Source organism: Atractosteus spatula, chromosome 19, assembly GCF_055471065.1.
Source record: "Atractosteus spatula isolate fAtrSpa1 chromosome 19, fAtrSpa1.hap1, whole genome shotgun sequence".
Classification (NCBI taxonomy): domain Eukaryota; kingdom Metazoa; phylum Chordata; class Actinopteri; order Semionotiformes; family Lepisosteidae; genus Atractosteus; species Atractosteus spatula.
In genome coordinates this window covers 4,175,454-4,201,560 of record NC_142724.1, presented here as the reverse complement: position 1 = coordinate 4,201,560, position 26,107 = coordinate 4,175,454, and the positions used below count along the sequence as shown (strand labels likewise).

General features: G+C 40.6%; 1 protein-coding gene across 1 annotated transcript; it reads right to left on the bottom strand.

Moving 5' to 3' along the window:
- Positions 1–1,476: 1,476 nt before the first annotated feature.
- Positions 1,477–24,512, bottom strand: LOC148817903 (uncharacterized). The gene is made up of 25 exons (XM_088937313.1): positions 24,392–24,512; positions 23,977–24,122; positions 23,469–23,673; positions 21,174–22,936; positions 20,147–20,318; positions 19,382–19,438; positions 16,790–16,860; positions 15,597–15,746; positions 14,055–14,117; positions 13,243–13,392; positions 11,921–12,028; positions 11,029–11,170; positions 10,386–10,502; positions 10,242–10,286; positions 9,938–10,017; positions 9,743–9,855; positions 9,118–9,301; positions 8,260–8,344; positions 7,814–7,959; positions 7,245–7,335; positions 6,317–6,465; positions 6,020–6,105; positions 5,595–5,664; positions 4,777–4,895; positions 1,477–4,230 (listed from the first exon to the last, which is right to left on the bottom strand). The coding sequence occupies exons 1-25, from the start codon at positions 24,510–24,512 to the stop codon at positions 4,089–4,091; spliced, it is 4,575 nt and encodes a 1,524-aa protein (XP_088793439.1). The 3' UTR covers positions 1,477–4,088.
- Positions 24,513–26,107: the final 1,595 nt, after the last annotated feature.

Sequence of the window (26,107 nt, the reverse complement as noted above, 5' to 3'; positions counted from 1 at the left end):
CAGGGGCAGCACATCGTGCTTGAGAGATATCCTCTGTAGCAGGATATAAAAAATGACAAACGCCCATAAAGTCCTGTCCTTCTAATTACTGATTTTTTTACTTAACAACCTTTCACTTACAAGTACAGAGCCTTAACGACTTCTCCACACCCGATTATACTAGGCTGAAGGGCTTCTGTTTTGCTCGGAGCATATTGCGGGCCCACCTGTGTTTGAAGTTTGGGGAACTGCAGGACGCAGCAGTTTCAAGACCCTTTGAAGGAGATTACACGAATCGGAAGCAAAGCAACTTGGTCCTTTCACTTGGCCAGGGCTGTCCGTATGGATGACTCTACTAGAGTGCTGACAGCACGAAACCCGTGTTCGCTTGACCAAAAAAACTCATCATTGCCAGCAGCCCGAGTTTCTGGAGAGAGATAGGCATGTTATTCCCTTCCAAAAATCTCCCCAAATAAAATAACCCGTAGTTCTGGGTGACCAAACCGCATACTTTGTAAAACCATTATAGGTGTTGATTCCTGGCAGCTGTACTTTAACTGAGAAGAGTTTACTTCTCATTATGAAGGGAGAAATTAGATCGTGTGGAATTCACGATTACCTATAGGCTTGATCTGACAAGACCGCGGCCAAAAAAACAAAAACAAAGACGGTCGGATTTGGTTTCAAAGGGCGCACGATTGTAGGTGATCGCCCTGCTTGACAGTGACAGGAGTACTATACAGCACTCTCGGCGACTTTGCAAAGTCTCGATCACGTACTTGAATCGAGAACCCAGCAAAATAAAACAGTGTTCATGTAGTCAAGTAATGCAGCAGCCTTGTGTACGTAGAGATATTTACATTGGACTTGGGGCTCACAGTGGAGGCACATTAACAACTTGTTCCTCGGCTTTATTTTACCAAGTAGGTCGACTGAGAAAGAATTCCCTTGCCATGATGATTTAAGAGCCCCAGTTTGTACAGCAGGGGATTTTTCTGGAGCCATATGAGCACAATGTGTGAGACACAGGTACAATAGCAGTATCCTACCGTAGATCTCAACCCTGTAACCCTCCAGTCAGAGCCTTACCTACTGTTCCTACTCCATACTGGTGGAATTAATGGCAGAGGGAAGCGTGCAGCTACAGTACGCAGTATCCAGCTCTTTCAAGTCAACGAAAAATAATACATCCTTTCTGATACCGGAGCTCCATCTGTGTTTTACTTGAGAGAAGTGCAGCGTTTGAAAAAAAAAAGTTTTTTTTCCCCTCAGTATCATTTCTTGGGTTTTTAAAGGGAAATAAATGAACAATGGGATGGGTTTTGAATGTTAAACATCTTTGCTTAATCTGAAAAAAAAACTACTTAAAACATCTGCAATCCTCTTATTTAATGCGATCCTTTTAAATAAGAAATAGAAAATGCTTAATTCTCAAAGACGTACAAAAAAGAAACGTTTCAATGTAAGTTTATGATGAACATACTGAGAACAGGATAATCAATTTAATTTATTTCCTATAGTTACACATATATTAACAATGAAGCTGAGAGAAACAAGTCCAACCTTTCTATTAAAAACTTGAGGACAGGTGGTACTTTCATTATGAATACTATTACAGTACGTGTAACCCAATTACCAAAACACAAGGAAAAAAACAGTACACATAACGCAGTAAAATTCCTTATACTAAAGTTTTAAAACTAGCACCAATAAGAGTTTAAAATATCCTAGCACCTTACATATTCTTGTGAGGTATTATTGTACATAGACAATAAACAGTACATAGACAACAGTAACCAAAAGGTCTAAAAAGGCCTCCACTATATGGCACATAGGCATAATTGTTCAAGTTTTGCTTTTAAGAACAGAACCTGATTTGTTTTGATTGGAAAAATGTCAAATAGCACCAAAAATATCCGTCACATCCAGCTCACCTCAGCTGCGTTATGTGGTTGGGATATACCACATCCAAGGTAAGAATGCAAACAGAAGATTTGACATATTACAATAATAAAACCAGTTTAAAATAGAACACTACAATGCACAGGTCATGAGAAGAGGGTGAGTAGTACCCTGAATAGATAATTATGGCAATTACAAAAAAGGTAAATCAAAGCAAAAAATACAAATAAAAGCAAGCATTCTTAATGTACAATTTCCCCATAACCTAGCTATCTATAAACAACAGCACTGATGAATAAGAACATAATGATGTTTCAGTCTTGCTATAACAAAAGGTAGCAGCCAACAAAAAAAACAGAAAATCAAATGACCTTTGTTTTATACATGGAGGAGTACACAGAACTGGGTAAAACTGATTTTTGCCATGACAGTTTCTTTTTAAACTACGTGTGCGCTGAAAGGACAAGATTGGCTGAGAAAGTGAACAATACACCTGAGGTGTTCCATAGGTGTGGAAAGTCATTAGATTAAAATTGCTGCTTGGATCATGATATTCTGAATCACACAGCAGTAATTCACAGTACTCAAAAATGCTACATATTGTTTCCCTGTGCATTAGATTTTCTTTTGCTTAAAAATGACAGGCACTTATAGTTGTAACAGTGTCCCTTTTTAGTAGGCTACCTGATTATTTATTTAAGCCACTTCCACATGATGTGAAGTTCAGCCTTACAGAGATTCAGATACAGAATCATGATCTTATGTGCATATTTCTCTGCTGTGCTTGCTTAGATTACAATCTATAATGTATTCATCCAGCAACAGATTTATCTGTCCTATGAAATTTCCAATCATCCACAACTGTGAATAAACAACAGAAAAATCAACCATCACTACAAGAAGACATAAAAGAAAAATAACAGTTTTTGTGTTCCTGTATGAGGATATAATCAAGATACACCTGGCAATTTTGTCCAACAGTCTTATGTTATATCAGCATCATAATAAACCAAATAAAATGTTGATTCTGACGGTAAAAAACAAAAATACAAAATAGCTTATAAGTTCACTATAAATTATTATTAACACCCTAATTTTTTCAGACTTCATATACTTTGGCTTCACCATCAAATTTGACCAAATAAGAACTGGTTACATAATTGAATTAAATACTATTAATACTATTAATTTTAAAACAAATTTGCTTCCCACACACCTAGATTGGTCAATTGTTTAAATCCGGGAGCGTTCAATGGTAAATCAGTACTTGACCCCCAGAGTGACGCAAACCGCTTCATAAAGTTACGGTTAACACACACTGAGCAAACCAAGGATATCAATCAAATATAGACTTTCACATCATCAATAATGAGAAACGCCAAAATGTTCCACACTCTCCCATCATCATATCGCATGGGGTGCAAAGCAGGATACACCCTGGAGGGGGCGGTAGCGTACACAGAGAATGTCACCGCACAGCAGATTTCACACAGAGGTTTGAGGTAGGCAGAAAACTGAATATGAGGTTCCCGTTAAATAAAATTGTCCTGTTTTAAAATAGCTGACAAAGTGGCAGTGCTGTAAGTGACCAATAAACTCCGACAAGTGAAAACGTTTAAAAGCAATTCCAGGTGTGCCTTAAATAAATAAAACCGGATAACGTCGGAAATCACACCCCAGTTGGACAGAAGGTTCCTTGGTTTTACCTCAGACAAAGGGATCCGGAGAAAATTTAAAAGAAAGAGCATGGAACGTAAGCCTGCTTGTGTGACATCAGTGAGAAGCTGAGGATGTCTTTTCTAGACTGTGCGGGGCAGTTGTGCATGTGTGCTGAAGGTGGGGGTATACACTCAGTGGCCACTTTATTCTTCCCAATCTTCAATCGTCCAGTTTTGGTGATCACGTGTCCACTGTAGCCTCAGCGTCCTGTTCTTAGCTGACCCGGTGGAACCCGGCGTGGTCTTCTGCTGCTGTAGAAGGTTCGACGCGTTGTAGCCACCTGGTTCGCTGTTTGGCTATTTGCGTTAACGAGCAAGTGTACCTAATAAAGCGGCCACTGTGCGTATAGGACCGCTCTCCCCCGCCTCACTCAATCTCTGTGCTTTGCAGTTTTTTTTTTATGTTGCTGTTGCCTAGCTACCCAACCCAGGGAAGGGAAGGGCAGCTTCCAAAGGTCCTTGAGGTGTCTCCGCTTGCATTGTTCCCAGCTATTCACAGGCAAAGTAGTCTTTCAGGGGCGCGAACAGATGCCGGATTACGGGAACACTCCACGACCTCCCGAGGACCTTCTGGCGGGACCCACGCCCCATGTTATTCACATCCGTGTAGTGTCTGGGAAAACCGAAAATCCTGGAGGAAAAGAAGAGAAACACAATGGTGCAAAAACGGCACACACTACCTGAAGACCTCCGACAAATACAATCAAGTCAGCGACTCACTCGCACACCAGCACGTGTACAAGATGGGGCGTAATGAGGTTCTTCAGTTCTCTTCGGAGGTGTGCTAACAGCAATAATTTACAGGCTTAAAGCAGTAGTTTTAGCTCCAGGGTTTCTTAGGGGTCCCCAGAATCACATCAAGATTTTTCATTCAAGTCTTGCAGAGCATTTAAATTTACACCGCTGAACAGTGATCGGTTTTGCCATCATTCGTAGATCTGTGCCGACATAGCATACAGCGTGTCTGCTCACCCTCAGTTGATCACTTTAAGATGTGTTTTTAATGATCATGAGTCTTCATTTACTCTATATTTCAAAATGAGGGGAGCTAATCATGGAAAAAAAGTCTTGAAACCATGTGCTATATAAATGAAATGCTGGTATACTATAATAATGCCAGATTTAATGTTTTAAACCCACTGCAAAGTAATAAAATAAAAACCACGGCAAACGTTACCTCTCCAGTTCTGTGCACCACAAATTGTCTTCTTTTCCATTCATTACCACCGGAAGAATCTCCGACTTGCCCTGTTTAATTGAGTTTGGTCGTGTTGTAATGGTACGCACTTTAGAGAACTGAAGAGAAATGAGATAAGGACAAGGAGATTAACTATATATGGGGCGGAGCGGTGGTTCTGTTGCTAAGGATCTGCACCTGTGGCTGTTCCCGGTTCAAATCCCGCAGCTGGCAGAGGAATCCTACTCCGTTGGGCCCCTGAGCAAGGCCCTTAACCCCAACTGCTCCAGGGGCGCTGTACAATAGCTGACCTTGCGCTCTGACCCCAGGCTTCTCTCCCTGTCTGTGTGTCTATGTGTCTCATGGAGAGCAAGCTGCGGTATGCGAAAATACGAATTCCTGATGCAAGAAATTGTATAGGGCTAATAAAGTGATTAAAGTTATGTTATTAAATTAAAAAGTCTTTCAATTTCATATAATTAATTACTTCTAATGAAGCAGACATTTCAATAAAAAAAAAACTGAAGAGAGTATAAAATACTTTGAATTCCAGGATGATATTCCCTAAAGGAAGTGTAATGCTTTTCTCTTCAAAAGGGCTGCTGCTTTTGTTATAGCACTCTAATATTATTCACCAGGAGACAAGTGGGGTGGCCATCTTTCTTAAGTTGGAAACTCCTCAACTACTATTGGTTAATCCTAGCTGCTGTCTCAACAAAAGCACACATTAGCAAACTTCCCTAGATGTTTGCTTATTTCTCAAGGCATGAACCCAACTGAACAAACTGGAATTAAAATAGCAGAAATAGAGTTCTGACCTTTGCTTGCCTTCCATGTTCCAAGCAGTCCTGAAGGTCCAGTTTATCACTCTGGGAAGAAGCAAGAGGCCTGTGGAGAGCCAAATCACATGTATATCATACTAACAGAACATTCAAGTTCCATGGTTAAAGGTTTGCTTAAGAGGTTTTGAACTGAGACACTGTCGACTTAGCAAAACAGAGAATAAAAGACAACTGTATATTAAACTAAACACCAACACCTACAAGACAAAGAAATCAATTCACTGTACGAAAAAAAAGGCCAGGACTTGAAACGCAAGAAAATGAGAAGAATGCTCTATTCAAAGGGTTTTACCCTATCAAAATACTCATGAGACTGTCTTGAACACCACATAAGACAGAGTCACACAGCAACTGCACAAAGACTTTTACCATTTAGGGTATATTAAAAAAATTAGCCATACCTGTTCATTCCAGGGAGGTTGCCCCAGAAATACCTTGCTCTGTGCGCAGGACTCACTTTGACAGCATCTATCAGCACTGGGTTGCACTGGAATTAACAGATAATGTATCAGAGAACCAGTATGCTATATTCTTCGGCTAATAGGCTGTCCTCACATACTGTACATTACAACATTGTATTCTTCCTCAAAGGGCTTTATTAGAAATCTTTGATGACTGAATTTAAAGTAGCAACTGAAAATTGGCCAAGCAAAGTGGTTCTCTTCCTAAAGTTACTCTCAAGTTGTCGAAATCCTTACCTCCAAAAATCGACAAATGTCCGTCTTATCGCGGACCCCCATGGCCACCACGTTTTCAAATAGCCAGAAGAACGGCCTGTTGTCTCCTTCTTTCGGTTTCAGTATGTTGAGGAGACGGTAATATTCAAAGAAAAGTCTTCCAGTGCCCTCTGTAAAGAAAACATGCACCTGATATTGTCCTCTGCAGACACTGACTAAACCTTACAGCATCAAGTTTACTGGATCATCAGTTTTACAAATTCAGTGTTGTAGCCATTAGAATAAAATAAAATATATACAGTGCATATAGAACATCTATACTTTCTGTGGCCTGTATTAATTTATTTTTGTTATACACATCTAACTTTTTGTGGCCTGTATTAAATCAGAATTTTTCCTTTATTGACACATTGCCACACACAACGTCCAAATGAAAACAAACACAAAATATAAAAAGCATGCTTAAAATCATTATGTTCCCAAACAAAAATGAATGAGAAGCTTCATAGAATGACAGTACAGGCATTAAATCCTTGGAAGTGTATCGAAGCCAATTGGGATGAGCTGGTTGTATACTTGTTTTAGCATTTCCAACATGTGTCACAGTGCCCTCTGTTATTGCTTTGTATGGTCTTGAAATTGGCTGAAACATTCTATATATTTAAAGGAAGTAAAGGTGAAGTCAAAGCCATTGCAGCAATTACCCCCAGCAATGCTGGTGCTTACACAGCTGGGGTAAAGTACCCCAACAACAGTTGTGTCTACAGTAGGAACTTCAATGCACAATCCACCACTCAGGAGTCCAAAAGCTTACCCACTGCTCTATACTGTCCCCAAACAGGCAGAGTAAATGCAATTAAACAGGGAGGTAGACAGACACACAGCCATAAATTATGTTGTATATTCTTTTAAATCTACAGACGTGGATAGGTATATTACAAAGTCATACCAAAAAGACCTTTTCGAGCTGGGTTCACAATGGAAAGGTCATTGCACGGACTTCCTCCAATCAAGAGATCAAAGGGACCCCATTCGGCAATCTAGAACGAAAAAAAAGTGCATGTAACTTCATTTACGTGACGTACAAAAAAGGCTAATAATTCCAAATAATAAATAAAAATGCCATATTTTTATTTGATGTCACAAATGAAGCCAAATGACCTATTCAGACAACCGCAGGAAAAAAACGGTGCACTGTGAAGCAATAACTTGCTCAGCTGTGTACAATATGACCCTCTAGGCTTGACAGCAATCAAGTGGTATAAATTAGTGTCATAGTGAGTCACTGTACCAATTTCTGATATTGCTGCCATTATCCAGGCATGTGTGTCAGATCTCTGCAGAGCTGCTGCAGGATGCAGTGGTCCAATTCGACCAACTAACTCTGTAGGTGAACATTAACAACACAAAAGCTGTCGCCAACTCATCAAAGTTACAAGGTGTCACCGAGGTGGGAGGTGAGCTATGCTGCTAGGTCAGGCAAGAGACGGAAATCAGGAATTAAGAGGCTTCACGCACATGTTTCTTTGTGATGGTTCTCACGTCGTGCACATGTTCGATTCTCCCTTCATGTTTTATCATTCCAACTGCAATGGAGTCTTCACAAATTTCAGAGGCAATATACCGTTCAACTTTAAAGCCGAGATCCTTCAAAACTAAATAACCTGTGGAGAAAAAGAAAGCATATGCTCTTATTATGCTTATCATTGTGGGATTTGCACTTTAAAAAATGTTGCCTAAAATCAAGTACTAAAAATACAAAAGTTGCTTTTAGGGTCTTAATTACCAATGCTTTTAACTAAAATTTTGTCCTGTTTGCAAACAAAGTGAAAGAACTAAAACCGTAAGGTCAAATGAACTCTCCCCCAGTGCTGCAGTAGACACAGTTCACATACAAAAGGCTCATAAAAGCTAGGTGCACAATCTGAAAGACCATTAACAAATAAAACCTGTAACAACCGCACCTGTTGCAATGCCATCGAACAGCGACAGGACCCTGATGGGCCGGCGCTGATTCGCAGGGATTGAAGGGTAAACTCTGTGAGGCTCCTGTAAGGCAAAAAGATTTGCTTTGAAAATAAGGTCTGCAGCACAAATAATAAAAAAAAAACATTATGCTTTAATACAGTAATCTCTCGGCTTAACGGACTAATAGAGACTAATTTTCTTCTAAATTCTCTCTACTCATCTCTTCACCTATCCTGACTTCACACTACCTGACTGGCCACTCTGTCCGTCCCCTGCTCCCGCCACCTGCCCCTCCTCTCTCCCAGCTTTTGTTCTCCTGCTACATTACCTTTGCTTACTGCCCTGTCTTTCTCACACCTGATAAAAGGCTCCATGGCCAAAATGTTGTTTTCTCTCTTCTCTTTTCAGCAGGGAATAAACCTATTACTTGTTCCTTTGCAGACTATGCATGCTGACGCAGCTACCCACCTGAACAATATATATATAGTAATACATATGGGCTTTTAACTTGAATTTTAATACTGTCGTATTTATTTTGACCTTGTTTTATTATTTGTGCATTTCCCCATTATTGCAAGGAAAGACTATTTCTAAATTCACAGACAAAATTACACTGTAGCAGATTTCGTCCGTTAAATCTGAAGTCCGGTAAACCAAGTGTTTACTGTAATATGAAGGTAATATCTAAAAAAAATCCATCAGATGAGTGGAAAGGTTTCATGCCCAGATACACAGCATGCATGCAGTGAACCGTAACCAGTATTTGAACATGCAGTAAAAAAGTACTTATTGAAGCCAAGGCTTTGTGGGCACGGAGTACGTCACTCAAAATCAGATGCAGGTCTGTCTCTTACAAATTCCATAGCGCTGTTGTTGACAAAGAACTCCTGCACCCGGATACTCCAGTCCTCCCTCCTTTTCAGGACCCCGTAGCGCTGAGACGGCAGGCACATGTAGCAGCTCCAAGGATCCACCTCCTTCAGCTTGTCGAAGGTCCCAGGGCCCACCAAGATATCCAGGCAGTCAAGGCAGAAGCACCTGGGCCAGGGCAACAGCAGCGTCATCAGAAAATAAAGAGAGCGAATTCTATATGACAATGACAACTCTAGGCCCCCCACTAAAGATCCAGTGAGTGTTCTGCTAATTCCCCTCTCTTACGCAGCCTCTGGCATTCCCACAGAGAATAACTTACAAACCAGCACAGCACCCTGCGCAACAATGAGGCCCGGTTTTTATACGATATTCAACACAAGGAACGTGTTTTTAAATGATAATGAGACCCAATACATGTAATAAAAACAAGTTAACTAATCCCAGAAATAATACCGCTATTACAAATCCCATCTAAAAGTCATCCGTACCTTTCATCTACCTCACTGGAGTTTAGGATTAGGAGAAAAAAAGCCTAGTTCACCTAGTTCAACACTAAAAATCCTGGGAGTTTTCTGCTGGGAATTATATTGCCCCTCTCTTACTCACCGGCAGCAGCTAGCGTTCCCACAGAGAATAACTTCCAGACCGGCACAGCACACTGTGCAATAGGACTGGTAGCCATCCTCGTCGTACCTGTACAAGGTCTCAGTGAAGTTATCCTACAATAGAAAGATTACGGGATCAGCTCTTGTTAAAAGAGCCTAAAATGTATTTTAAAAAGAACACGAATACGATAGCTACCTTGCACTTCAGGCACAGGCTTCCTTCAAACAGGGGGTGAAATATCTCAGTTTGCGGTGTCCCACAGGACAGGCAGAACTCTATGGAAAACAAAATCGGAAACAGTGGTTATTTTAAATGTGTTCCACTTAACAATGATAGACTTTAAATAGACCGTGCTGTCTGCCAAAAGATACATCCAGCATGCAGTAAGTTTTTGTCATCCTTTCATCACAAAGGAGATGTTCCACCCCGTCTATTTATTTGACTGACAAGAGAGCTCCATATTCTCGCATTTAAATCAGACATTTTGAAACACGCTTACCCTCAATGTTTTTCCCTTTCTGCAGAACTTCACGGACCATTTGCACTGTAAAGAATTAAAATTAAAATCAGTTTTGTTACAGACTTACAAAGCTTGAAATCGAATGTACTGAAAAGGAGAGCTGAGCTTGCAGACTGGCCTTACCTCTAGAGTGCCCCTGCTCGTTTCCACCTTTATTCTTATAAACATATTTCTGTTTTTTGGTTGGAGGCTGGTACTCTGGAACTGGTGTGTCCAAGATCGCCGCTTTCGCTGCAAGATCTGAGCAGAGAAAGAAGTTTATAAAAATAAATAAGCGAAACATATCTAGGAATGTCTTCTCAGGCTCTTCAACTGTATATCTATCATGTCAAACATTTATAATCCTAAAAGCTTGTTAAATACGATGAAATTATTCAAATGTTATGCTGAGACTGAATATTATTAATGCAAAGACGACAAAAAATGAATGGAAATGTGGCAATGTTACGTAAAACTGGGAACTGGGGACATGTCTCTATGCAAAGGTGTGCGAGAGTCTTGAAGAAGGGCTGAGAAACAACTGCACGACCCCCTGATCTACAGGACGAGCAGCTGAAATGACCTTCTCTCATTCCTAGCTTTTCTTGTGGTCTCAAGAATGCAAAACTTTGAAAGGATATCCATAACGTAAGACACGTGAAAGTGAACTTTGTAAAAAAAAAAAACCACAAAATCATTTCAATAAAACCACCATCTCATGTCATGGCACTTGGCCCACAGCTTAGCTCCCCACAATGAAGATTTTTACAGAAGATTGCATTCTTACTATCAGTTACTGGAGGCTTGAATCCATCGGGTCCTTTTGGTTTAAACCCACCAAAGGCCCATTCCAGCATAGGCTTCAGTTTCTCGTCCTTAGACTCGGTCTTGCAAGCGGCAAATGTCTTCTGACTCCTCTCACTCACCATCTACAAGAGTCACATTACATTTGCATTAGACAACAGAAGAGCACACCACGCTGGTAACAGGCATTTCCCTAGCAGTGTAGGAAATACACATATATTCACAACGAACATGGCTATAACACTTTACAATCCAAAGCAGTTTGAATGCACTGCAAATGCATAGCAAAGGCTTCAGCCACCAGCCATATCACCCTGCAACTCACAACTGGCAACCCACTGAAGCTAGGCGGGTGTGAGCCTGGTCAGTACCTGGATGGGAGACCTCCTGGGAAAAACTAAGGTTGCTGCTGGAAGAGGTAGTAATGGAGCCGGCAGGGGGCGCTCACCCTGCAGTCCATGTGGGTCCTAATGCTCCAGCATAGTGATGGGGACACTATACTGTAAAAACCTTCGGATAAGATGTAAAACCGAGGTCCTGACTCTCTGTGGTCATTAAAAATCCCAGGGCGTTTCTCGAAAAGAGTAGGGGTGTAACCCCGGTGTCCTGGCCAAAATTCCTATTGGCCCTTACCAATCATGGCCTCCTAATAATCCCCATCTATGAATTGGCTTCATTAGTCTGTTCTACTCTCCACTAATAGCTGATGTGTGATGAGTGTTTGGCACACTATGGCTGCCGTCGCATCATCCAGGCAGGCCTACACATTAGTGGTGGTGGAGGGGGAGTCCCCATTACCTCTAAATTGCTTTGAGTGGAGTGTCCAGAAAAGCACTATGTAAGTGTAAGCAATTATTATTATTATTATTATTTACCTCAAGTGACTGGAAAATGGCATCCTTGTATGCTGGTAGAGTGGCAAATGAGCTGTTACAGAAGCACTTGGAGAAGGCAGAAAATGGAAGTAACCTCTCTGTGTAAATCTGAAAAGCAAAACATCAGGATCTCAGGAAGGACTGACAATTACAGGAAGATACGGATTAAAAGGGCTTTAAACTCCTCTAAAGTAAAATATCCTATCCTGGTATGGATAAGATTTCATAGGTGTTTAATTAGGTGTTGAAATACAATTCTCCTATTTAAGCTTAAAAGAAGATGAAACTAAAAAAACAATAAATAAGACATAATAACAATCATTTTTACTTTCAATTCACTACTTCATTCACACCTGATAAGAAACTGCAGTTCTAATGTCAAGGAATGATACTGCAGTTAAGCCAGCGTCACACTACATGACTCGACGCGACTTCTAGTCGGAGAGCATGTCAAATTTAACGACTGCAGTCGCTGAATCTCACTGCCTTTTCTGTCCAGGAGGGTGTGAAATTATACGACTAGGAATCGCAGGGGGTGACTAATTGACCGATTCCCTCACGACTTTTCATCACAGTTCCAAATCTCGTATTGGGCCGCGAACGTACCGAGAGGTCGCCTCATTTTGGCAGCCAATCAACGTGGAGCACACCGGCAAAAAGGAGCACCGCAGTAAAAGTAAACAAACAACATGGAGAACAAGCAGGTAGCTGTCGCCTTCGCTGTAGCCTGTGCTCTCCTTTGTGACGAGAAAAAAAGAGGATACGCCGGAAAACTTGGAGTAGACCACACTTGTTTGGTCATGGTCCTTCCGGTTGAGAGCGGTTGTGTCGCAGACACAAGAGCCCACCCCTACGACTAGCGACTCGCTACGAGATTTTATCGCGTTGCCGAGAGTCGTAGGGGCTGTTAAGAGCGCTATGACTGAGTCGCTGGGGGTGTCACTGCCACTCTCTACAACTTGCTGTGATTTTCTTACGATTATGTAAATGAAGGCTACGACTGCAAATCCTAGGAAAAGTCGTGTAGTGTGATGCCGGCATTACAAAGCAGGAAGCCTACAGGATTATCCAGAGGGAATCAGAACTGCTTCAGCATTGCAGAGAAGCTGAAGAGGTCTACAACACTGTAAAGGTAAAAATATGATGTTTGTTTAAAAATAATAAAGCTGTTAAAAAGTTTTACAAAGGACTTATTTTCTATGCATACAGAGATTACAATACATGTGATGCAGGAGTCCGCAAGGTACGTCCTGCTGCGCACAGAGAACGGATTTGTCCCAGGGCTCATCTGGAGCTCCATGTAACACTTCCCCATCCCTCACCTCAGAGAACATGCCGTCTCCAAACCACTCCACTTTCCGCATGGCGGTGGGGATCTGCTTGCTCTTCCAGCCCACGACCAGGCCAGGCCACCAGGAGAAGCCCTTTACCTTCCCCCACACCAGCTCCCCAACCGAGAAGCCCTTCCCATCCTGTCAAAGGATGGAAACTGCTTCATTACCGACTCTTGTAGACTTACCCATATCACCAGACTGCTTTCTGCAGCTCCAGAAGTTTTGTTTGTTAAACCAGATACAGTACAACTACAGATCATGTGTGGTCTGTTCCAGGGCAGAAAAAAAGTACGATAGAACCATCGTAACACTTTTCTACAAGTCATTTATTGAAAGCTTGTTAACATATTGTCTCACTCACTGGTTTGGTAACATCAGTACCGTTGATTGTAATAGGATTGAAAAATGGAAAAACTAGTCAAATTAGGCAGCAATTTAATTGGGGTAAATCAAATCACTTTAAATGTCCTCTACAAACAGAGGGTGGCAAAGAAAACAATTTATATTGTGGAGTGCGTCTCTCACCCCCTCCACTGTGAGTTCACACTTCTCCCCTCTGGGAGACGCCTCTGTGTCCCCAGGTGTTACACTAATAGACACAGGAAATCCTTCATCCCTGCTGCAATATCTGTTTCAAACAATGTCTTGTAACTATCTTCTCCCCTATCTTACCGAAACACTGCTTCATTAACTTCTTTGGTGGTAAGAGGTTGTCTGTCAATGTGTTATGTTGACAGTGTGCTGTAAAACAACTCTCCCCAATGGGAAAATATAGCTTTAATTGAATAAAAAGGCAGTACCTGGTATGGATAAGATTTCTTGGGTGGCTTGTTAGGCGTTGAAGTGTGATTCCCCCTTTTAACCTTAAGCAAAAGACATAACACTCGTTTTTAATTCCATTTTACCACTTGACTCGCATTTGATAAGAAACTGTGTTTCTATTGTCAAAGAATACAGCTGCAAAGCAGGTAAACAGAAGGATTATTCAGAGGGAACCAGAACTACTTCAATATCACAGAGAAGTTAAAGACATAAAACTTCATATTGCAAAGATATAACATTCTAGTTTTGTTACTACTCTGTAGTCGTGTTTCCCCTAAGAGACCATTTTTAGCTCCTTGAACATGATAGATATAATAAAGAGACTGTGCCATAGAAAATGTGGAACAATACTATTTTTTCCCCCACAAATCAAGCCTTTTCATTTTCATTTCTTTGTATGTTTTAGCCCCTCCAGAGGCATCTGATCATTGAATGCACAGGCTCTCAGCCATAGATCAGGGAACGTTGCTATAAGACATCTGCCTTCAAACATTGGACTTGATCAAATACATGTTTCTTCTTCCCTGAATGTGTTAAAAATTATATTAAAAGACGTTTCCTAAAGGACAGGAAGAGGTGATATATTATTACACCTATACATGTTGGGTATCCAAAAATTTGAAAAATAAAAAATATGCTTAGCTTAGCTTTTGGACACCCTGTAACTGTTAAATATTATACCACCTTATATTGGCAGCGTTTGAGGTGCACAAGCTAAAGAAGTCATTTAGAGGTTTCAGAAATCAATGCTCCTGTCATGCTGGGAAAAAGTTTGACACAGGTCAAAGTGCTATTGTGATCATTTATAAGGGATTATTTATGTAGAAATGTTGCAGTCTAAATTTTTCTGCAATAAACGTGTATTTTAATTCAGAAAAGGTGGAATGAGAAGTTCAATGATGCACAGCGTTTTGATACAAGAGGTCAGAGCTAATTAGTATCCACACTAACGAACCACCATTACATTGCAGCGTGTTAGGAGGGTTCAGTTGCTCATTTCTAAAAAAATCAAAAGAGCAAACTTGTGATTTACATACCTACAATGGTGTGTTCGTGAAGTGAAAACACCTGAGGAACCTATTAGCAGTGAAAGTCTTTCAGTTTGTAAGAGGACGGATGTGCAATTGAACATGACGACTTGGTAACATACAGCAGTTTCAAAGCAGTGGACTATTTTATACTTAAATAAACCAAGACACGGACTGTCTCTATTACAAGGTGTAACGTGCAATTTAAAAGGCTCTCTACATTTTATTATTTGGCTCCTGCCCTTGACTTGACTGAGCGAAAAATTCCATTGCCAAAACTGTAGCCTTAGCAAAGGAATTATTTCCACACATTCCACCAATTTCTCTCACACAAGCTCTCACATTTCACAACCCTGCAGCTGCTCCGGGAACACACCATGCTTGTCCGCTAATACTGAAGAAGGGTGCACTAGTGGAAAAGTGCCTCAGAGAGTTTCAAGGAGCCTGCTGCAGGACACCAGGCATCCTACTTCATAGGTTGAAGGTACGTACCCCAGGCGCCCCTGAATTCGTCTGTGTGCTCCCACTGTTGTCCTCTTTCTTCACATTCTCCAAGGAGTTTGCTCCCACCTGAAATATTTTGCGAACTGGAGGTTTCTGCCTCAGACTGGACTCCCAGCCACAAATTCCCCTGGTCGTCTCCTACGGAAACAGAAACTCCATCTAAAGACACTGCTTAAAGCAGCACAGCTGATGCCTGTTTGCACTGATAATCGAAGCAGAGGGGAGACGGCCCAACGGTAAAGACTCAAGAAGGCAAGTGTCAGGTGTTCAGTTAACTCTTACAAGACCATCAGAAGAAAGCAAGAGATGTTAGGTTTTAAACTAATATTTGAAGCTTGAAATATCTGAATAAAAGCCCATGTCATTAACACTGTGGATATAACAAACAGCTGTTTTATCCAGTATATTACCCCTCGTGAGGGACATTTATAAACTACAAGGTACCTAATGTACCTGTAGTCTATGTCAGACACATTGACAGATGAAACGTTTCCCATTAAATACTTGAACCCAAGAATGCATTCAGAATGAAACAACACTGGTATTTTCTATGCCCTGACATCAACATTATGGGTTATAATTTTGGGCTAAAAATTTTTCAGAGGAACAAACACCTTTTCAATTGGAATAGATTTTATAGCTCAAGTGAGGCACAACTGGCCATAAAATCTGTTCCTGGACTTACAGAATTGTCTTCTTTGCAACATCTTTAAATAAGAAGATAAACAATAAAACTCACATTTCTTTCACTTAAAAATTAAAAAAAACTTTCGCCCTCCAAATTAAAAGTGTAGAGCAGTGGTTAGGGCTCTGATCCCCCGACTTGAGGTTAATGCAGTCAAATACCTGAAAGGAATCCCTGCTGCTGCACCCTTAGACAAGGAACTTCATGCAAATTACTCCTGAAAACCTGGATGTATGTATGCATACTAGCGTTGTTACAGAAAAAAACGGGGTTGATACAAATTTTGTAAGTTGTCCTGTATACTGCCAGATAAGTTCACAATAATAAACTGCCTGATTATACTGACTGCTCAGCTGTGATCTCATGCATCATCACAGACAGACTTAGATGCAATGCGAGACACTGGCTCGCCGGCTCGCCCCCGATTATAAACCTCTTGCTGTCACTTTTTCAAACAGAAAGGCATGACCAAAACATTAACAAATGGGGTTATTACCTCTTGACATGAACTAGACCAAACAATGTCATCTTCAATAAAAACTTCATTCTTGTTGTCCACACTTGTACCTGGAATGGAACAAAACCCAATCAGCTGAACACCAGAACTAGGTGTATGTGTACAAGCCACATTCTCAAAGCCATTCTTCCACAACAAAATGTAGGTAAATGGACCACCAAACACATGCCGATTGGCTGTATCTGAATTTCATACAACGGGGCAGATCGATGTCAAATGCATTTGACGTAAGCATGTGGCTTATGTATTAACTGCGCTTTAAAAAGTGTTTCTATTTAACCCTTTGCTACTGTAATAAAATGGCTTTGACAACAGCACACTTGCAGATCAAAGCGTGATTTGCTCCTGAATCACAGTGAATGTCATCCCTAAGCGATTAACAACAAGTGATTCTAAATTAGCGAGTGTGAACATAACATTACAAACATCCATTCTCCCACTCATCCATTTTTTATCTGCTTCTTCTATTTCAGGGTCATAAAATTACTACCAGATTCCAAAATTTAAAACTATTTAGGTCTATTAATATGTGCAAAGAAATTCAGGGAAGGTAACCTACAGAGAAAGCCGAGAATGCAGAATTTGCACAAAAGCAGACACAAGGTCCCAAGTCTATGATTAGTGTCTGTTCATATAAAAAACATCTTAAATCTAAGAATAAAAAAAACATTTTAAATTCATGCGAATGTTTCTCACAAACATTAATGCAGATGCCATTAATATCATTCAGACACATAAGACACAAAATCATTTTTTAATCCAAACTGCCTCTGGAATATTGGATTTTTTCATTAAAGGAGAGACAGCTTTTTGTGCAAAGAATGTGGAATGAAAAGCAATCAGCAGAATTGAATATTTAATGGGTTCATCTATACCGAATATTGAAGAAAAGTATAAAAAGGAAGAGATCATTGAGGTCTTCTTTATAAGTTAACTGTAGATCATGCAGTCAGAAAACAAATTACATAACGTTACATAAATTAGACAGTGTGCAAAACCAAAAATGCACTAACACTAACATTCTTTGCAAAATTCAAACGCGTCACTGCCTAAACAGTTGTTGTACACCTTTTAAGCAAGCAAAACCAGGAAATAATGCACATCCCACTGACAGATAACTAGGAAATAAACCACCTACATATATCCAGTGGTGGAAATGAAAAGAAATTACCAGAGTAACTACAGCACAATTTTATTTAGAGAAAGCATCCCCAAACGTTTGCTTCACATGCTTCCTTTCCCTGTAATAATTAAATACATATTAATAAAACTCTATAAGCTAAATTTGGGGTACTGTGGCCTACTCAACATGTTTAGGAGTACTGGACTAAAATGCTTGCATGCCTCTTGATATTAGAGGTTTGCTGGACTTAAAGTTGTATGAATATTGAGACTGTAACCAGGTAGAACTCAGTAGTTACTGACTATTTTATATCCCCACCACCAACAAAGAGCGGTATATGCTGTTTAAATTAAAATTACCGTTACAGATCTGGATGAACGGGCTATACTAAAACTCAGCTTTCACTCTGACGCACACGCCAACTTACTTAATGCTACATAGATTGTTTCAGAGTTCCAAGATTCTCCAATAAAAATGAAAACATCGTCACTTCTTGCTGCCCCAAGTTAAAATTCTAGTAAAAACAAAACACTGTGTAGTGTGATGGAACATTACCAGAATATGAAAAGGACTCATTATTTTGATTAGTCCTACATTTGACCAGGACACACTGCCCCTTTATTTCAGAAGATCGCTCTACAAAAGCCCTAAGCAGAAACCACAGAAGTAATTGCACTTAAAAGTAATCTATTACAAGAACCCTGCCTCCAAGAACATAATGTGCAGACGCAGATCAGTAAACAGCACTTGGAGCTCAGTCAAAGCAGCAAACAGTTATTACAGTCACGAAATGCACAAAAGACCTTTCATTTGTGTTCTTTACAGAAAAAGGAAGCAAGTGTTGAATGGGAAAACCCAGAATGTTCACCGCAGAGCACTACAGCAGTCGTGCCTGGACACACAAACATCAGTTTATCACCATCACAATCGGATCCTGCAGCTTCACCTCAGTGCCTTAGTCTTGATCTTAGGTCTTGTTAGTATTATCATCTATTTCTTTAACAGATGATGTCATCCATCTCAATGTATAACCAGTTAACAGTTGAAAAAGAATTAGTCCTCCCTGATGGTAAATTCAGCTCACTGTGCACAACAAACCTCTACTATGGTTCAGGTGACTGCACCATCTCCATCTCCCATTGGCTGGCTGATTACAGGGGCCATTCTGGCCAAGGCAGTGGTGGAGCCAAGGAGAGATTGTAGAACTTTTCTATGGATGCAATGCAATCCCATTTAAACTGTCACGCCTACCACAGCATTCTGGGTCATTCTGGCCCATTTCCACCACTAAATATACTACACTAAACCTTGTGTAGGTTTTCGAATATATTCGAATATATTCGAAGATTATCTGGGACGTGCCCTTTCCACCTTTCTTTCTAGACAAGCCACTGCAGTAAACTAAGAATTTAGAGAATGAATGTTGGGATTTCTGATTCCTCCCTTACAGTTGATCTTTTTCAACAGCACAGCACAGGGTTTCATCTGGGTAAGATCAATCACATCTGCAAAACACAAACAGAATTGAAAAAAGACAATGGCTAATATGCTTTTAACTTCAAACTTAGCAAGTGGCCATTAGGTCTCTTTCTGTTCTGTTTGACTGCATACTTTGCATCTTTTTCATCTTGGAGGAGGCATCTTCCTTATTCAGCCACTAGGTGCAACATAACCTTGGATGCAGTGAGGCTACTGTGGCAGGGGAGTTGTGGCAAAGGAAAGTAGCCAATTGATTCAAGAACTGCCTGACCAGTCACTCAACACAGAGAAAAACCAACCACCTTCTATGCCTTGTACAGCATTTCAGCAGATGTCAGCTGTGTCCTCCTGCATGCATAAAAACGTGGCAAGATTAAAATCAAAACACAGAAACTTCTTGTGCACTGTGCACAGGGAGGAACAATTTACATCAACAGTCTTGTTTACCGTCTTTGGGCTGAGAACATTGCTTGAGTTCATTAAGTTCTTTTTTCCCCGTTACATAGTCACCCGATCTGGCAACGCCAATTGTGGTGTTTCGCCTCAACTACAAACCCTGTAACTGTGCATGGGGAGAAATGAGGAATGTATAGGCATATTCCTGTAACTTCCTCCTTTGAGCCACTTGTCTTTGAAGGCAGTTTGGAAACTTCATTCCAGTTTCCAAGATCACTTATATATTGCCGATGGGACCTTAGGAAAAAAAATCTGAGAAAACTGGAATTAAGGCTTGCCTGCAGAGCTGTTGCAGCGCTTAGGATGCTTTGTGGTCTCTGGAGACAGATGGCCATCTTCGACTAAGATGACATCATCATTCCCTGCGGTCAAGTCTGAGTCCCTGGTGTCATCCAGCTCACTCTCGGTCACCGTCTCATCAAGGAGTGAGACATCCCCGTTCTCAAATGCCTAAGTGGGGGGGGAAGGTTCAAAGTTGAAATAAGAATAAGAATGCAAAATAATTGTACAAACAGGTGCAAATAAAAGGACAAGTTTCAGAGTATAATGGAGATCAAGAAGGAGAACAGAGAATGCCTAAATCCAAAAACGTCTCTGAGGGCATGCTTCCTGCATGGATGCCAATACACTGAATTACCAATTTTATGTGCTTATCCTTGTGGGAACAAAAATGTTATTATTTCCATGAAAAGGTAAGAAAGAAGAAACATATCGGACATCTGTTTAAAATTATCAATATCTTGCGAAAGACTTAATTTCTTGCAAAAGAAGCCGTAGATGCACGGTCAGCTCCACTTTGATTTACATGGTATGAAGGTTTCAGAAACCTGCGATTACTGTGATATAACAGTCCAGATGTTTGACAGAAGAGCTGCATGATTGAACCTGAGCTTTAAACTGAGGTTCAGAATTAAGATGTCTAACAGGAAAAGGGATGTTTACAAGGTTATTTTAGTCTTTTCAGTTATAAAGACTATAAGGTGGTATGTGAAAAAAGATTGACGGTCATTTGTTTCGGCATTAAAACCATTAGCTTTTAATCTTACCTGACCTAAAGTTATACTTTATACATTTCATTAAGACAAATGATAGGCCTTTACTTATTGATTGCACTGGCAAACTTTTACAGTGTTGCTCAAAAATCAGTATTATCCTTTAACCTAGCATTGCATTTGTTAAAATTCAGTTATATGATTGTTGCACACAGAGCAAATACAAGTGTGTAAATTAAATGAAAGTCCAATTCGGGTTAATAATCAGACAAAACCAAGCTGCATAATGAAACCATGTGAACTTGTTTCATACCTGACTGAAAGCCTTTGTTGCTTCCATGCTGGGGTATGGTAATGACAGCAAGGTCAAGATTAGTTTTCGGAAAATGGACATCTGCTCATTAGTTCCAGATAAGGCTGTCTTTAAGACAGCACTCCAGTGCTGCAGGAGGGATGGAGGCAGCACCTGGGCTTCATCATTTTCCAAGAGCTGATACTCCAGAAATTCATCAACCAGCTGAGTGGTTTCTTCAGGAATTTTACAGAGGCCCAGATGTGTGGCAAGATCTGCTACCACTTTGCCTGTGATCTTCAGTTTGCAGGAGGGATTTAAAAGAATGGAAATGTTTCTGAGTAGCGTGTCATTCAGAGGGAGATTCTGCATAATCTGTGCGGTCACGGAGGCGTAGAACACAGCGACATCCTTGAAGAAGTCGCCCCAGACAGTCCCCAGGCCCTGCTGTTTTTTTGTCAAGTACTCCTCCACCTCTGCGCCAATGTTCAGCTCCGTTCCTGGAAGATAGTTTTTCTCATTTTCCAAGACTTTGGAGTCATGGCCCTTCAACAATTTAACCACGGCCTCTGGAAGAAGAAGACTGGCAGCATATGTTCTCAGGAGGCCGCTGGCATCCTTCAGGAGCTGGGCCAGGTCACCATTTTGTTTTTCCAGTTTGCTCTGGAAAGCACACAGGGGTTCAAGGGCATGGCTCAGAAAGAGGAACATTGCCCTCAGCTGGTGGTCTCCTAGCTGTTCACAGATTATCTTGACTTTCTCACTCTTATGGTCACAGGACTGAAAATATGAAATTAGGTCAGGCCAAATGTCACTTATTTTCTTTAAGATATGAGTGAACGCAAGGCACTGCGTTGATGTGGGCAAATCTGCTTGGTAAGGCTCGATGTTCGCAAACAGTTCCTTCAGGTTATCATTGGCTGTTGAGCAGGAGGAATAATAGGTGTGAATGTTGGAAATTAACTGACTGACGTCTTTCGAGGAAGCTGCCACTCCAGCCTTGCAGGCGAGGCTGGCCAAGTGGGAGAGGCTTCCAACGCAAATAACGTTAGGGTTCATCTCCTTTAGCCTGGAGAGGACCGCAGCCCCCTCTTCTGGGGGACAATCCGTGTGGAAACCAGAGAGGTTGAGAACTGGGAGCTCAGACTTCTGCAGCGTTTCCATGAGGCAAGAGGTCACGGAGGCAACCGTCTCCGTTTTGGGCCGTACGACGTCAAGGAGTCTGATCTTGTTTTGACCGGCCTTCTCGTCGAAGAAGCCCACGAGCACCACATCCGCCTTTTCACCATCTCCCACATCTACATTACGGTGCAGATAAACACAGTACGGGGTCTGGCTACAGATGGAGGCGATGTCTTTTGGATGTTTCAGTCCCAGGATATATCTTGCTCTACAATTGGAAACCCTGGATCCGTCACGTACTTTGGTGAAGCTTTTCAGACTGGTGCAGTACTTCTTAATGAACTTCAGGGTTGTGACGCCACAGGTAACGGAGTCCCGTCCGCACATGTCCTCGTTATCACTTGTCTTATTTGTCAGGCATTTCCTTTTTTTCAGGTTTTCGAAATGTCTTTTTGAATTCTGGTGCCGTTTCAAATCCACCTGCCCTCTATGGTGAATTGTGATATTGAGGTCACAGACTTCACAGTAGGCATAAATATCTCCGAGCTTACTCTGACGAACCCAGCTAAAGCTCTCTTGCCAGTGTGTAAGGAAAGTTATCCGTTTAGTTTTTGGATCATGTAACTCCTCATCAAAGTCACAGTCATTTTTTTCTTTTCCACCTAGCAAATTTAAAATAAAAACACATTAGTAACAAAATTCCTCAACAACCCTGTTCATTTGAATTTAAAAGAAAAACATACCAGGTGCTTAAAGAAAAGTTTTCCATCTAAAATTGTAAGGCACAACTTGTAACAATTGCATGTCCGGTCCCTTCTTGGGTTCTTCATGTTTGCCCACGTTGCGATGACTCTGGCATTAAGAGAGAAACTAGGATCTTCTGACAGACAGTAACTGTAAGGATTTTTTTACAAATGAAAACATGAGGTATTTATTTGCATGTGGAGGATGACTGCAACAAACAACCACGTCACTTACTTGAGATCTTTTGAAGAACAGCTGAATGAGCCTTATAAGCTACCAACAACCAAACAGTCTTTCCTTGTTTGACCTTTTCTTATGTTTTTATGAGATTAGGACAACTTACATTTGTTCCATGAAAAGTGCCAATACCTAATATTAACTACTATAGTGAAGAAGTTAGAATTCAATTGCCCTGCCTATTTGCAGAACAAGATGAACGTAGCCCCTTACCGGCACGAGTGAAACTGTTGGGGGACTTTGTGTTTGGCGGAGATACAGGCTTCTCCGTCACTGGCAGTACAATCTGACCTTCTCGGGCTGTTAACGCGTTGTAAATTTGTCCGTAGAAATTGGCATCAAAGAATTTCTTGAACCACTTCAAAAACTGGAAATTGATTTGAAAGGTTCCTTTAACTAGCTCATCCACAGGAATTACCTGTGATAAAAGAAGGATAAAAGAAGAACAATTACAGTCATGTTACATACTGTAGTTTGAAATTTCAATGACTGGTGCTAATTAAGAGTGTGAGGAATAATCATATTCTAAAATATATGTATGTTGTTGGAATTTGTAGAAAAACTGAGCAAAGCCTCCAGACTTTATTGATAAACAGAATATTCCATGATTATCCTGTTATGTTTATACACCCTATATCATGTAATATTCATTTTCAGACCTTAAAATTATTACAGAGAAAACACAGAATCATTTGCTATCTCAAAACACAAAAAAACATACTTTGGTCACACCAGTTTTCTTGAAGCTTTTTTGTAGAAGATTGTAATTGTGGATGAACTCCAATTCCTCCTGAGCCTGAAACTTGATTTTGTTTAAATCCATAGAGCCTGGAAAAAGCCAGTCCATGAGCTGGCAGTAGGCAGCACCTGCAGATCATAAAAAGATGAAAATATAATAATATTTGATTATAGTAATCAAGAATCTTCTTTCTGTATATATTTTAAAGGCATTTCTACCACTGCTGCTTCATGGAATTTGCAAATGCGCTAGCTTAAAATATTATTAGACTTGTTACACAGATAACAAATAGGTAGCGTGTTTGTTAACTTTTATCAAATAGCGGCCTCAGCCCTAAAAAGTGAATAAGAAACTAAATGGACAAATTTAAAAATCAGAAATGATGTGCTGCCTTTACCTGAGCAGATCTGTTCGACATTTGTGAATTTTGTCTGTAGGGAATCGTTGAGCCATGCCAACAGCTCAACACGATCATATTTGTCTCCAGCATCGGATGTGAGACGAACATTCACTGCCATCTTTCCCAGCCTTTAAAACACACATGCATAAAGTGTCATTTTTAGTGACAAACTCAAGCCACCACAGACACAGTTTATCACCAAGTGACAGCTCTGCTTGCTACCTGTAGGACATTCAATTCTATATAAAACCTGGAATCCCTGGCTTTTGGTACATGGTGACAATAGTGGAATTGGGATATTCTGAACCCTATGTTGCAGATTGTTACCTCTGATTGATGGACCAGGGACTGGATCTGTGGAATTACCCCGACATAGCATCATGAAAGAAATCACAAGTCTAACATATCATCCCCAGGTACACTTGCATATTCATTTGCCACATCTAAAAAGCTGATGAATGTGGCAGGCACTATTTTGTGGTTAAAGCATATTCTCTAATTTTAGCTCATTTTAATGCAATATTTTAAAGAATATATTTTATGGTAACAAGCTTTGTATAATAGGCACAATGCAGAATTAACACCATGTAGCCTGATCTTGTCAGAGCTCAAAAGCTAGACAGGCTAGATCTGATCAGGAATGGGATGGGTGAGCTCTGAAGAAAACCAGGCAGCTGCTGGAAGTGGTGTTTGTGGACCAGTAGGTGATGCTCTTCTTCCACGACCATCATTTACAATCCAATGACCCTGTCCTTCAGATGATAAAAATAAACAGAGGTCCTGACTAGATGTTGTCAGTAAATATGTCATGATATCATTCATAGGTAGGTGTAAGTGAACTAAACATCCCAGTTAATTTCAGCTCCATGGTTCCATTCAGCTCCCCCCTCCAACTGATGAAGCAACAACTCACTTCTACACCTCATCTGTGTAGTGGGGCTGGTTTTGCAGAACTGCACTTGCATCACCCAGGTCATGGTTTCAGTGACAGATGAAGGGGCCCTGCTATATGTGCAGCACTTTAAGATCCTTTGAGCAATACACTATGTTAATTTACTCTGCAAATGAGAATTCAGACCTCTAATGCACCGAGCTTAGCATGCACCCCCTTCAATCCCCCTCATTGCATAGTTTGCTCCATCTCCTTAATAGTTTAATTGGTTAGTAGCAGGATCAATATAGCAATTAAGGAGCTGGCTGTATCAAAACAGAGCAGTGAAGAGGATGGGAAGGTCCACATGTTGGGTGATGCTGCTCTAAATGTAGCTCAAACCTGCTGGCTTGGATTAACACCTCCTTCTAAAAATAAAATCTGTTTCCTGTTCAGAAACAACGGCACCATTCAGTGTCTTTAAGGAGCTGCTAACAAATTAAAGTCACACTGCTGCAGATTTCTAATAGGTGGTAAAAAACAGTTTAAATCGCATTTTTCTAAACCATGGTTAAATTGCAAAACTGTAAGAAACAGCAGAAGGAAATCATACGAAATTATTAACCTTAATGAGAAAACAAAAAAATAAATCACACGGTATTTCACAGTGCCTAATACATACGGTTTTCACATCTTATTGATGCATAGCCAAAGGTAGGCCGAATTTGCTTGGATGGCTTATTCATCCTTCCATCCTTCCACCATCTAAGAAAAATAAAGTATTTGTATAGAAAAAGCAACCAACAATTCAGGTACATTGTGAAAATATGCAAAACATTCCA

What these genes read in the sequence shown, in the direction of transcription:
- LOC148817903 (XM_088937313.1), bottom strand. Translation starts at nt 24,512, where the DNA reads ATGGCAGTGAATGTTCGTCTCACATCCGATGCTGGAGACAAATATGAT. An exon ending in CGAATTCAGGGGCGCCTGGG is followed by an intron (nt 14,118 to 15,596) that starts GTACGTACCTTC and finishes CTTTTGCTTAAG; the next exon opens with GTTAAAAGGGGGAATCACAC. An exon ending in CGAGCAGGGGCACTCTAGAG is followed by an intron (nt 10,287 to 10,385) that starts GTAAGGCCAGTC and finishes AATTCTTTACAG; the next exon opens with TGCAAATGGTCCGTGAAGTT.